The 14724-nt window shown below is 47.2% G+C and overlaps 1 protein-coding gene across 3 annotated transcripts in view; it reads right to left on the bottom strand.

The window, feature by feature from the left end:
• Window positions 1-14724, bottom strand: part of YEATS2 (YEATS domain containing 2) — a 106021-nt gene that overhangs the window by 28155 nt on the left and 63142 nt on the right. For 2 of the 3 annotated variants that reach the window (XM_040427885.1, XM_040427887.1), the window contains exons 15-19: window positions 13711-13969; window positions 8086-8247; window positions 7391-7500; window positions 5984-6133; window positions 3259-3432 (exon numbers count right to left, since the gene is read on the bottom strand). In XM_040427885.1, the coding sequence (XP_040283819.1) occupies window positions 3259-3432; window positions 5984-6133; window positions 7391-7500; window positions 8086-8247; window positions 13711-13969 (855 nt within the window). The remainder of the gene's footprint in view (window positions 1-3258; window positions 3433-5983; window positions 6134-7390; window positions 7501-8085; window positions 8248-13710; window positions 13970-14724) is intronic. The other variant, XM_040427888.1, reaches the window with a different exon arrangement.

Raw genomic sequence — 14724 nt, 5'->3', positions numbered from 1 at the left:
TCGTCGCCTGAGACATCTGGAGGACAAAGTTCAAGGTGTCCGCAGAGGCATCCTGCTCCGCTAGGTCCTGATGGTGGCGCTGCAACCATATTGAAAGCGCTCTGGATACCCAGGCCGAGGCGAAAGCGGGCCGCAGGCCTGTGCCTGCCAGAGTGAAGATGGCTTTGGACAGAGAATCCAAACGCCTGTCAACCGAGTTCCGTAGAGATGAACCGTCCAAGACAGGTATGGCCGTTTTCTCAGCCAATCTGGCCACCGGCGGGCCGACCTTAGGAGGAGGAGACCACTGCTGCACATTTTCTGCTGGAAATGGATAAAGAGTATCCATGTGTTTCGTGGCAGAAAACCGGTGATTAGGGCGGTCCCAGGCCTTAGAGAGGACCTTGTTGAATTCGCCATAGATGGGGAATACAACCGTTTGTGGTTTCCTAGAGTGGAAAAGAGGGAATTCCTGGCTACCAGCGGAAGGAAATTCCCCCTGGATATCAAAAGTAACCCAGACCGCCGCCACCAAGTCTGCCACCATAGTGGACAGTTTGGGCGAGGGTTCCAGCTCTGTGTCCTCGTCAGAACTGGATCTTTCCCCTTCCGATCTATGGTCCCTGCGAGAAGGGGAAGTGTCTGAACGGGCCTCCAGGCAAGGAGGGGAAGCAGAATCATCCGAGGAAGGATGCTGCTGTGTACGCTGCCTCTTAGCGGCCGAGCGTCCTCTGTGGGAACCACTGGGAAGTGGATTGGTGTTAGCCACAGGATCCGTGGACGCCATGCATTCCATGAAGGCCATGGCGGCCCGAGAGACTTGGGCTAAATCAGCGGCCACCCTAGAAATGGCAGAGGCCTAAGCGGGTTCCGCGGGCTCCGACGGGGCGGAAGGAGGACTGGGCTGAGTGAGAGGAGGAGGAGGAGGGGGGGGGGGGGGGATCCTGTCCAGAGGCAAGGCAAGAGGCGCAGGAAGTATGAAAAATAAGAGTCGCGGCTGTGGGAGAGCTGAGGAAGCTGCCACTTCTGTAAGAGCGATTGCCCCAGACAGGAATCCTTCCCCCCTTCACTCACCCACTAAGCGGCCCTAATTGTCGCACCAGGAGACAGAGGGAGGGCGGGGGGCTCTGCAGGAGTGCCGTATACCTATCTGCGTCCTGCAGTCTTTGCCCTCTGCTCCACACCAGCGGGGGTCACCTCTTCAGTCAGCTGGCACAAGGAGTGGCAGTGATCTGGTAAGAGAGCAGGATAGGTGACCCCGGATCTGGTAGGCCGCCGGAGCTGCAGGTCGAGCCTGGTTCCACTTAACTTCTTGGGGGAGCAGAGACCAGGGAAGCAAAATTGCGACCCTGCGTCCTCTGCTGAAAAAAATAAACGGGAGTAGAGAGTCTAAAATGTCACCTCCTTATCCGACACTAAGCAAGACTGGGGTCCTCCCGGTGGAGCATGGGGGTATAGCCTGGGGAGCAGGAGTTCTCTTTTTTATTTGCATAGTGTCTCCTCCTAGTAATGGCCTAGGCTATACCCATGGTCTGTGTCCCCCAATGGAATGTGCGAGGAAAAAAAAAACTATAATCCTGCATGTGTCACATCTGGCCAATAACCCTAATAGTCAGTCATCGCATTATCACAAGGAAAGATAACACCTGTATATAGCTAAAACAGAATCCATTATTCACAATAGGTAATGGCCACAGCTCATCCACTCCTCCCTGCACAGAGCACGTTCACTCTCCCCCATAGAAATCAATAAGTCATCTCCAGCCTGACTGCCTATAGTCCATCCATTCGGCTGCTGTAAAGCAAATCTCGGTACTGCTGTGAACAACGCAAAGCAGAAGGCAAGATGGCTGACCCTGTAATCCATAATAAATCTACAAAACCGGTTAGAAAGAAAGAAAATGTTTCAGAATCTGTTTCTAATCGGTAAAATAATCTAGGTGATACAATCCATTTAAAGGGGTTGTCCAGCCTTCATTAAGTGGACAGGCCATCACTAGCGGATAGGCAGGGGTTTGACTCACTGCACACTTGCTGATCAGCTCTTCTGTGTAGCTTTGTCACCAACAATACATGGTACCGTCAACATTGTAGTGGACTACGCTCATCACTGCAGTGACAAGTGTAGTCCACAGTGCTGTGTAGTTCTGGCACAGACGCTGCACAGAACAGCCGATCGGCGAGGTGTGGACCCCTGCCGGTCAGCTAGTGATGGACTATCCTTTAAAGGGGTTTCTGGGCTTTTAATATTGATGACCAAACCTCAGGATAGGTCCTCAATATCAGATCGGCGGAGGTCCTACACCCGGCACCCCCGCCCATCAGCTGTATGAAGCGAAGGAAAGCGCAGTGCGCACGTGCCATCTCCCGTCTCTCTACCTGCTTGCTACTGCTATGTTTATGGCGAGCAGGAAGAGAGACGGCACGCCCACACTGCGTGCGCCTTCCCTTATACAGCTGAAAGGCAGGGGTGGAGGACCCCCGCCATTCTGATATTGATGACCTAGAGAGAAAAAAAATTCAGCACAAACCTTTTACAATCCTAAATAAAAAAAATTCAACTAAATAGTGTTCAGAGGTATTTTCTTATGACTTAGAAGCTCCTGTTTGCTTTCAATGGATCACACAACCCTTTCCCATGTGCATTTTGTGAAATTATAGGCGAGATATGATATTTTTCTTCGTTCCTTTTCTTCAACACTGGCTATGTCTCGGGCATTCCTCAGAAGCGGCTTCCTTGCACAGTTGCTCTAGATACAATTATACATACATGCTAATACACTGACGTCACACAAGTCAACGCCAACTGACCGCTTATATGAGTTCCAAAACCCACTGGCTTTTCCAGCATACTCGCCAACTTTCACCATAAGCTGTCTTCTTGGAGGTCCTGACTTGCAGCACATAACTACATCTCTTTTCAGGTCCTTTCTACGACCACAACCCTTTTTCGTGCTGCTGCCCACCTCCTTAATGCATCTGGGGCTGAGTGATTATGCAGCATACCAGCGCCATACACATTTAAAGTTCAAGGAGAAAATAGCCCCTCGTATGGTGCCTTGGAGGTTTGCAAACTCTCCCAGGGATCCAGAAGGCCTCCCTGAGGTTCCAGTGATGATTTCAGAGGGGAGGATAGATATGAATCCAGTTATTCTGTGTTTAATAACTGTAATAAATGTCGCATCATTTTCTGGAGACCTGCATACACAGTGACATTATATATCTATGCATACACACAGAGTACAGGGTGCCTATTTGCAGACTGTCACTAAGCTGTACCTGTTGCGCAGGTCCATTTGCAGACACGGATGGTAATGATGTGGTACTTGCAGTTATAACACCACCTGCAACCCTTAGTAGTGTAGTACCAGGCTTCTGTGTCTGAGATGTCACTGGCAAAGACTTTAGTACATTTTCAGATATTTTTACCAATCCAGGTGTACTACTGTTTGCCTGAAACGTGATTAAAAAAGTGAGACTGCAACAAAAAGGCTGTAACACGTAAAATATCACGGTTCTCTTTATTTCCTATTCCAGTTCCAGCCACAAACAGATTCACGTCAAACAATCAACTAAAACACATTTACCAACACTGTGATGTGCACAGTGACGCAAGTGTGCGGCACGTGACCTTTGCAGCCAATCACTGCCCTCAGCGTTACACCCCTGAGGACAGTGATTGGCTGCAGCAGTCACATGCCATATACCGTCACCACTGCTGCTTGTGAAGGAGCAGCGGCAGGAGGACCAGACCAGTCCTGCAGAGTAAGGCACTGGAGAAAGGGGTAAATATACCATGATTTTTTATGTTAAGCAATTATAGGGCTTGTCTGAGATTTTTAAATTATCTCAAACAACCCCTTTTACTTTTAAAAGTATTTGGAACAATGTAACACAAAAGGAGATCTGATCATTATAATGAAAATAAAAGGGGGGGAGATTTATCAAAACTGCTGTAGAGGAAAACTGACTTAGTTGCTCATAGCAACCAATGAGATCCTACCTTTCACTTTTAAAAGCTTCTTTAAAAAATTTAAAGCGGAATCTGATTGGTTGCTGGGGGGGGGGGGAACTAAGACAGTTTTGACAAATCTGCCCCTTAGTAAACAGAATTTTGAATCTATTTACAGGGCAATTGAAAAGTCTTAAGACCCTACTTTTTAAATTTGTTTTATGTTGCGGACTTGTACTAAAATAAACAAAAATAACTAAAAAATTAGTCGTCCCCCCCCCCCCCAATCATTCTGCACTCAGTACCCCATAATGAGAAAGTAAAAACAGGATTTTAGAAATCTTTGAAAAGGAAAAACTAAGATCTTGCATTGCCATAAGTATTCAGACCCTTTATTCAGGACTTAGTTGAAGCCCCTTTGGCAGTGACAGCCTCCAGTCTTCTTGGGTATGAGGCCACAAGGCTTGTACATCTGGATCTGGGGATTTTCTGCCATTCTTCTCTGCAGATCCTCTCGAGCTCTGTCAGGTTGGATGGGGACCGTCAGTAGACAGCCATTTTCAGGTTTGTCCAGAAATGTCCAATTGGGTTCTGGCTGGACTACTCAACTACATTCACAGAGTTGTCCCTAAGCCACTCCTGTGTGCTTAGGGTCACTGTCTTGTTGAAAGGTGAACCTTTGGCCTGGCCTAAGGTCCAGAACACTCTGGATCAGGTTTTCATTAAGAATATCTCTGTACATTCAGCTTTACCTCAAATATGACCAGTCTCCCTGTCCCAGCCACTGAAAAACAGCCTCACAGCATGATGCTGCCACCACCATGCTTCAATGTAGGGATGGTGTTGGGCAGGTGACAACCAGTGCCTGGTTTCCGCCAGACCTGACGTTTAGAATTGAGGCCAAACAGTCGAATCTTGGTTTCATCAGACCAGGGAATCTTGTTTCTCACAGTCTGAGAGTCCAATAAGTGATTTATTTATTTATTTTAACTCCAGGCGGCTTTCATGTGTCTCTTACTGAGGAGAGGCTTCTTTCTGGCCACTGTGAGATGTTATATAGACAGGGTTATGTCTTTCCAAATCATGTCCAATCAACTGACTTTACCACAGGTGGACTCCAATCAAGGTGTAGAAACATCTCAAAAGATGATCAAGAGAAATTGGAGGGGGGTTCGGCTGAGCTAAATTTCAAGTGTCATAGGAAAGGATCTGAATACTTATGCCCAGGCAAAATTTTAGTTTTTCCTTTATAATAAATTTGCAAACATCTTAACATTCTGTTTTTACTTTCGCATTGTGGGGTAGTGAGTGCAGATTAATGGGGGAAAACCAGAGTTTATTTTAGCACAAGACCGCAACATAACAAAATGTGAAAAGTGAAAGGGTCTGAAGAATTTCCAAATGCATTGTGGTTCAAAAAACAAAATAAAAAATTACATTACCTTGGGAATGAACATATGCACACTGGTTATTTGGTAGTCCAATAAACTTCCTGCTTATCTAGCCTTGCTCTTGGACCGGCCAGCACTGTGGGAAGCAGAAAGCAGTCTGACAAGTGGTGCAGCCATCTTGGATGGCAGGACAGGAGATGGGAATTGACAAATATGCAACTCAAAAGTCAAGTGTTTTGTTCAATCCCGAGTTAATGTGATTTAATATTTTTTTTAACTTAAGTGTCACTTTAAAGTGTTACTAACGTTTCAGAAAACTTTAGGTATATCGTAGAGACATACCAATAGTTTAAATCAGTGGAGGTCTGAGCGCTGAGACCCCCATGATCCTTAGAGCAAAAGGAGAGAAGCGCACGCATATCAAGCTCTCTCTCCTTGCTGCGGGAGACGGGCTAATGGCCCATCTCGATTTCATCCTCAGCAGCAAGGAGAGACAGCGCGTGCTTCTCCCCCCTCGTTCTAGGGATCAGTAGGACTCTCAGCGCTACCAACCTAAACTTTTGGTATGTCTTTATGAAGTTAGTGACCCTTTAAGGAATACATTAGCTTCTCTCGCCTACACAAAAATGGCAAGCTAGAAGCACAATGAGCTGCGGCTTACCTGTGTAATAATGGCGCCTTTCTGTCCAGAGCTTAATTTCAAAGTTTGCTGTCCCTGCACTGAAGCTCCCACACTTCCCGGAGCTGTCACGCTGGAGGTGGCCTGCTTTCCTGATATCTGTGCAGATGGCTGACCAACTAAAAATGTTCCCTGCCAAACAGACATCAGCCTAAGTATGGTAATCCTCAACACAATGTCCTAGCATTAATGGTGCAGGAATATATTTATTACATTTCCACTTTGAGTCGGACTAAAGTGGATCCTACAAAACACTAAGGCCTCCCGCACACAATCATAAGTATTTTGTGGTCCACAAAATATGGATACTATCCATGTTGCATCCACATATTTTATGGATCTAATTCCGTCAATGGGTCTGTGGTCTGCATATTGGGGCCAAGTAAAGGACATGTTCTATCTTTTTGCAGAATGGATGTACGGATGCGGAAAGCACACAAAGTTGCGTGTGTTCTCCGCATCCATATGTCCGTTCCAAAGAAAAGAGCATGTCTGCAAAATGTGGATCATGGACTCATTGAAGTCAATGGGTCTACAAAAATAATTGCAGACAGCACATGGACTGCATCCATATTTCGCGGATATGCAGCCCACAAAGTTAATATGGTCGTGTGTATGAGGCTTAAGAGTAGAAGGTTTCCATGGTCTTTAATATATCCAACAATTCTCAATCCACAGCCCTTTGGTGGCCATATATATTAGATCAGGAATCAGCAAGCTTCTAAGAAACTCCCAGCATGCAAACTTACTCGGCTGTTCTTGTAACTCCCACAGAAGTGAAAAGAGGATTCTGGGAGTTGTAGTTTCAGAACAGCTGGAGTGCCAGAGGTTGCTGATCCCTGCATTAGATGAATAATGGCCAAATCTGTTCATTTCTGTCTAAGTAGGGGGGTGTTCTAACTTTAGGCATGCTGGATTACAGGATTACAGCCAATCCTTTATTCTGAAGAGAGATAATCTGCCACCAGTGGTGTTATTATTCCCTTCTCCCTACTGAGATCACGCACATTCAGCAAAAGAGGAGCATGCATGTGTATGGTCAGGGGTAATATCTGTCAGCCGAACAAGAATTGATTATGGCAAGCTCCACAACCTACACATCAGCTCAGCCGACCACCCACTGTGCAGGGAACTTCAGCACAGCCCAATTCAAATGAAAGAGGCCATGACGTTCCCTGTACATTGAGAGGCTAGGGGTGTCTTTGGGCAGGCAAATACTGTGAAAGAGCAGTGCTGTGATTTAACTCGGATTGCTTGAAAAAGACCAAGGAAGGTCGAAACGTTGCATTATCCTGATGTTTTTGGAATAAAACCACTATTGGATTTTTTCATACTGGCGAGTGCTGCAGATTTCTTTACATTTACATCAAATCCGAGTCCTACACCTACCTGAGGAGTCTGTTTTAGAATATAGGATGTGTATGTGAGGTGCTGGGGTAATCCAGAAGCAGTATTTCCTGTGCTTGAGCCGCCACTTGAAGATGCGCCCGACTGGAGATCTGGAAAACAAGTAATGAAATTGAAGGCGGGAGCCTTGTATTGTAGGGCAGTGGTTACACTGTGGCAAGTTCTACAAAACAGAACCTCAGCATGCAAGAAACTGTTCCCTGAAAAATTGCTTAAATAGGGGAAGGGGGTTCGGGATCAAAACCTCTTTCCAGACCCGCTATTAAGGCACATAAACCTTATAGATAGAAGTGTCCTGTGAGGTATTGCCCTCTATGTTCCAGAAACTAGTGTCACCATGTAATGCTACCTTTCCCTTGTACCAGGCCCAGGGGAAATGTGCGCCAAGACATGGCTTCCCCTAGTGTTACCATCTAACTGATGGTGGGCTGGGAGGAGCCAGAGTTATTTTTGCAGTCAGAATGTTTTGACAGACCCCATTAGGAATGGAAGCCATGACCATATGTGAACAGAGCCTTCGGCAATTTTCAAAGGTCTATGGGTATTAATATGGGCGGGGATTGCTGAATGCAGGAAACAAGATGTCTGCGTGTCAGTGTAGAAGAATTGCAGATTATTACAGAATTATACAAAAACTAATCTTTGTAAATACAGGTATAGGGAACAAAGTCACTTACTGGCAGTGTTAGCAGCTCTCAGAATTGCCCCTTGGGGTATAAGCAGAAGTTTTCCTTTACCAGATGTATTCTTGCTGTTGGTGGTTAGGTACAGTTTGGTTCCCGGTGGGAGATTTGCCAAATTACCCAAATTTGTTGATGGCAACTGTAAGGTTGCCATAACTGAATAAAAAGAAAGAAAGGAAATACTTAGTGTAAAACCATGCAATCAATTTTATCCGCAGAACTGCCAAAGCGATTGTACTGTCTTTTAACCCATAATGACCAGAAGGTTTTGGGCCTTACTGACCAAGTGTTTTTTTTTTTCCATCGTCTCCTTTCAAGAGCTATAATTTTTTATTTTTCCGTCTAGGTAGCTGTATGAGTGCTTGTTTTTTGTGGGACAATTTGTAGTTTTTAATAGTGCCATTTCGGGGCACACATATTTTTCAGATTAACTTTTATTAAAGGGAACCTGTCACCTGCAAAACGCATATTAAACCGACCACAGTACCTTACAGTATCCCCCAGTGTGTTGCTAATCAAATTTTTCTTTGCTCTTTGCGTTTCTTCATACTTGTTAAAAACGTTGTTTTAATGTCGGTTGGCGCTGTCTCCGAGTCAGGCTTGAAGTCAAGGGGGCAGCGGCCTCCTTGCTTCAAGTAAAGCTAAGCCCGCCCCTTACCCCTCCTCTACAATTAGATGGACATGCTGCCGGGATCGCGCTCTTCTAGCGCATGCGCGGTACGCTGCCTGTTACAGCGCGATCCTCACTCACCCGCCTACATTTTGCTGACTGCGGATGCTCCGGACAGTTTGATTGCGCGCGCGCGCCCGGCCGTCACGCTGTAACAGGCAGCGTACCGCGCATGCGCTAGAAGAGCGCGATCCCGGCAGCATGTCCATCTAATTGTAGAGGAGGGGTAAGGGGCGGGCTTAGCTTTACTTGAAGCAAGGAGGCCGCTGCCCCCTTGACTTCAAGCCTGACTCGGAGACAGCGCCAACCGACATTAAAACAACGTTTTTAACAAGTATGAAGAAACGCAAAGAGCAAAGAAAAAATATGATTAGCAACACACTGGGGGATACTGTAAGGTACTGTGGTCGGTTTTAATATGCGTTTTGCAGGTGACAGGTTCCCTTTAACTCTTTCTGGGAGTGAGATGGGGAAAAAACAGCAATACTGCAACTGAGTTTTTACAGAATAATTATTATTTTTTTTTAACATGATACATTTATTCTCTGGGTCAGTACGATTACAGCGATACCAAATATATATATATATTTAGGTTTTACTACTTTTGTGTCCCCTTTTCATTTTATTATTATTTTCTTTTTTTTAAAGAGGAAAATCTTTTTGCATTGCCTCATCCCAAGACCCATAATCTTTTTATTTTTCTTTCTATGGAGCTGTGTGAAGGCTTGATTTATACACACATCGGCATCCCGCGATCTAATTTGCGGGTTATCGATGGAAGACAGAGGGAGTCCACTCTGTCACTGCATACATGCGGCGGGTGCAATTGCCCGCGACATTTAAGGGGTTAAACAGTCCGATTCGGCACTCCTGCCTGTCCGGGCTGTTAAAGCAGCTCTTATGCGAGAGCCGAGCCCCCATTCTGCACTGCATGCACGGGAGACCCATAAAGCTCTTAGACAAGGCTGGAGTGAAAAGGCGGCATCCCAGCCTAAGGCCTCCTAGTGACCGCCGTAAAAAGGCGTATTTGTAGTCACTACGGGGTTAAAATACAAATGGCACGTCTTGCAGTTTAAGGAGTTGAATTTTTCTGGACCAGGCAACTGTCTGTACTACTTATCCCCACTGCTGACCCAGAATATTACCGTATTTTTCCCCTACAAATGGGGAAAATGGCAGTGCATCTTTTATAGTGAATACTAATGGGCGCTTTCATTATGGAGTATATCAGTATGTAGGAGGCGCGGGGAGCAGTGACTGTTGCGATGCTTGCGCTGACTGTACTCACCACTACCTGGTTATCTTTCAAGCCCGGCACTGCACGTGTTCTGACTGTAAAGCGTCAGAATGTAGTGCACGTAGGCGAGGACTATGACCGGACACTGTGCAACGTCAGGTCATAGTGCAGTGCGGGGCCGGCAGAAGACCAGAGCAGTGAGTGCAGGAAGAGTTCATTTATGTATTTTATGTCTGATCTGAAGTCTGATAAGGACTGGGGGTACGATCTGAGGTCTGCTAAAATATGGGGGTCTGATGAAGATTGGGGGTCTGAACTGAGGTCTGATGAAGATTGGAGGTCTGATCTGACATCTGATGAAAAATATTTTTGGGATTTTCCTCCTCTAAAACCTAGGTTTGTGTTATAAAAACAAGATTTTTGTATAACTTACCAGTAAAATCTCTTTCTCGCTCTTGCTTGGGGGACACAGAAGACCTTGGGTATAGCTCAGCTCCCTAGGAGGCGTGACACTAAGTGAAAACTGTTAAGCCCCTCCTCCATCAGCTATACCCTCAGCCTGGAGAAAGAGACTGCCAGTTGCGTGTCCAAGTAGTGAGAAAAGGCAAAGTCCAACAAGTGGAACCAACAAGCCAACTACCCAACGGGTAAAACAAACTCGGAAACCGTGTAGAGAAAAACAATGAATGGGTGGGTGCTGTGTCCCCCAAGGAAGAGCGAAAAAGAGATTTTACTGGTAAGTTATACAAAAATCTTGTTTTCTCACCCATTTTCCTTGGGGGACACAGAAGACCTTGGGACGTTCGAGAGCAGTCCAAGAGGGGAGGGACCACAGCACCAAAGCGAAGCACCCGAAGGCATCAAGGAACCACCAAGGCAGCAGCCGCCGAAGCCCGAGTATGCACCCTGTAGAACTCGGTAAGGCGTGCAAGGAAGACCAGTGGCCGCCTTGCACAAATGCATGGCCGAAGCCCAATGCCTCCGACCCAGGAGGCACCGACCACTCTGGTGAAATGAACGGTGACACCAAAGGCAGAACCCTGCCCTTGGTGCGGTAACCTCAGCAATAGCCATTCTGATAAAGCGGAGGAAATCCACCCTGGAGGCCGTCAAACCTTTGCGCGGACCTCCTGGAAACACAAGAGACCGAACGTCGTCAAGAGTCGGAGATCTCCAAGTAAAAACTGCAAGGCCCAAACAACGTCCAAATGGGTGAAGTGTCCGTTCCCGGGGGTGGGAAGGGGAGGACGATAGCCTTGTTGAGATGAAAGGCAGACACCACCTTCAGAAGGAAGGAAGAGACGGGATGGAGAACAGCCCTGTCCTGGGGAAGGACAGAAGGCTCGGAACAAGAAGGGCCGCCTTTCAGACACCCGTCAGAGACACGATGGCTACAGAAACACAACCGTACAGGACAGAAGGAGTAGAGAGAACTTCTGTAACGGCTCCAAGGGAAAGATTGGAGCGCCGAGAGCTCAGTATGTAGTTCCCAGGGCGGTACCGGAGGACGGTACAGAGGAACCAAAGAGCCACTCCGTGGAAGAAGGTCTTGACAGGCCCAGAGGGCCAGGGAACGCTGGAAGAAGAAGGACAGCGCCGACACTTGACCTTCAAGTAACAGAGTCCCAGTCCCAGGTCCAGGCCGGACTGGAGAAAGACAGAACCATGGGGAGAGAAAGACAGAGTGGGGGAATTCCCAGCTTCCCACAGAACCCCAGGTAAAAACCCTAAGTCTGACAACAGATCCTGGACGAAGCACGGCCAGGAGCGAACACTAGCGTGCCCGCTGGAGTCGCCTGGGCAAGCGGGAGAAAACCCAATGTGATCAGGCGCAGACCAGTAACACCCCGCAGGCCGGAAGAGTCAGGGGCCCGGATGGAGTGCCGGAATTGCGGCCCAGCAGGCCGCGAAGCCTGAGACAAATTTTGCTGCGCCCCGGCCAACCGGAATGTCCATGCCGGCCGCGGGTGCCCACCCCGCGGGCCGGAGGCGAGGCCTTACGCCACTGCAGTCAGGAGCGGGCCCCAGGCCCTGAGCAACGCACCGGTAAGGAGATGGGGGGACCCTGAGACCGGGTGCCCGTGCGGATAGAGGAGGAATCGGCAGTAGAAGGGAAATGCGGCTGAACCTATGTTGCAGCATTCTGCAGCTAGTGGTGGGGAGACAGCCAGCTGCATGTCCTATGGGGGCCAGGAGAGGGGGAGCAGGGAGCAGATTGCCGGCCTGCGGCACCCCAGGGGCCAGCCTAGGTCCAGCAGGGGAATGGTCCAGAGGCACAGTATGGGGGTCAGGCACGCAGGAGACCGGGGGTAGGGGGGGGGGACGTAGGGCTGTAGAAGCCACTCTCTCACCATCAGCCGTCTTCACCCTCGGTCCGTTCCAGCAGGGTCGCCCCTTCAGCTACTGGCACCGTAGTGGCAGGAAGCTGGAAGAGGGACTTGGCGTGCGGGCGACCCTTGCGCTGGCGGGATGCAGGGGAGCTAGGCTGACCTGGTCCTCCTTGCCTTCTGTGGGGGAGGCAGCAGTGCGGGTGACCGGCACTGGCGCAGCTCAACCCCGGGAGAAACAGAGAGGTCTATTGCGTCTCTGTTTTCCCTGATGTCTGGAAGAAAAAGAAAAAAGTAAAAATCAAAAATTAAACATAGGAGAAAACAACCCTGCAGGGCAGGGAGTGTCTTGCCTCCTTGGACACTAAGCAAAAACTGGCAGTCTCTCTCTCCAGGCTGAGGGTATAGCTGCTGGAGGAGGGGCTTAACAGTTTTCACTTAGTGTCACGCCTCCTATGGAGATGAGCTATACCCATGGTCTTCTGTGTCCCCCAAGGAAGATGGGCGAGAAATGAAAAATTTGGTAATCAGTTAAAATATTAGTCCTGAATATTAGTCCCCCGGTGTTATCAGAGAGACCATTTAAATGGTAAATAAATGAATGAAATGTCAGGTTTCCTTGCAACTAATACCTTTTCGTCACCCCTGTACCACAATAGGTTAATAATAGCGATTTCATGACTGTACTCAAAAAGGATACTGAAACACATGCACAAAGCTGTCATGATCCTTCAGGTGGATCATGTAATATGTAGCCGAGGGTGATTCGGATCATGACAAGGCTCTATGGAGACACCTCGCAGATCATGGTGAAATTTGCATCAGCAAACCTGAATCTTAGCAATTTTTACATATATATATATATTTTTAAGGTGGAAGAAAACGAAGTACTCGCTGAAATTCTTTTTTCACATTGCTAATGTGGGGACGTTTGAGCATTGGTCCTGCCAGTAGGAGGCTAAAACTGGGTAAAGGATTGTTCCATTAATGTAGACTAAACATCGGCTAAACAATACATAAGGGAAAAAGGGACAGAAAAATAACATACTAGAATTACAATACAAGGACCTGCTCACTTGAATGGACTTGGCTGCAATACCAGGCATGCAATGTGCATTTAAAGGGGTTATCCAAGTTCTCAAAGAGCCCCCCCATGTGCAGGGCCCCTCACAGGTAATATACTTACATCCGTGTACAGGGAGAAGCAGCAGCGGCAGTGCGGGAACCAGGAGTGTCGCCGGGAGCGGGGTATATTACCTGTGAGGGGCCCAGCACATGGGGGGGCTCCTTGAGAACTTGGATAACCCCTTTAAGGTTTTCATTTGTAGGGAACTGTCTGAATAGGACAAAGTAGACATGTTATCCAAAACCTGTTATGTCTGTACCTGATCCTTGGGATCCAGTTTTTGTTGTTACAGCAGATGCGACTGGTGTTTTAGATATGTTTTGTGTGGCTTGGGATAACACATTGGCACTTCCACTGGTTACAACAGCTTTTGCTACCCCTTGAGCAACAATCTGCTTTGTTCCCACAGCTTTGGCAGCTGAAGAGCTGGATTTGGCAACAAGTATCTGGCCACCACTGATCGTTACAGAAGGTTTAATTGAGGCCTGGGCAGACGACCCAACAGGAATGCCAACAACCTGGAAAAGGAGAGAAAGTCAAATGTCCAGCGGCATACCTGAGGGAAATCAGTGGCATAATCTAAACCTGATGTTTATCATGCGATATTAATCCACATGATGGAGACCTACTAGATCAATATTCTTGTTGCACAAGTGTTTTTATGTCACATAAAATAGAGGGAATTAAGCTGGCACATCACATCCGGAGTAGTAGATGTGGCGATTACATCAATACCAAAGTTCTTTCAAATTATAAATATTACAGAAGTTTTCCCACCAAAGACTTATGTCATACCCTTGGGATATGTCATAAATGTCTGATGGGTCAGAGTCCCACCTCTGAGACCCCAACCTAATAGGTGAGGCCGCATGCACACGACCGTATGTATTTTGCAGTCTGCAAAAAAATGGATCCGCAAAAAATACGGATGAGAGCTGTGTGCATTCCATATTTTGCGGGAACAGAACAGCTGGCCCCTAATAGAACAGTCCTATCCTTGTCCGTAATGCGGCAATAATCTGGCCATTTCCCTGATCATGTCTACAGGTGGGTCCTGTGGGTGGGAGTTCTGATGTGACTTATTATTTTTTAGCCTTATTTTGTTATTTGAGGATTATGGTGGACACCCCCCTCTTGAATTACTATATAACTCAGTACAGGCTATTTATGTGAATATATGTTGCTACCCTGAAATCTTTTTCGGACATATTATAATATGTATAATATATGTAATAATATGTTACATTCTGCTCAGGGGTAGTAAGGCCAATGG

Source organism: Bufo bufo, chromosome 4, assembly GCF_905171765.1.
Source record: "Bufo bufo chromosome 4, aBufBuf1.1, whole genome shotgun sequence".
Lineage (NCBI taxonomy): Eukaryota > Metazoa > Chordata > Amphibia > Anura > Bufonidae > Bufo > Bufo bufo.
This window is presented reverse-complemented; position numbering and strand designations above follow the sequence as displayed.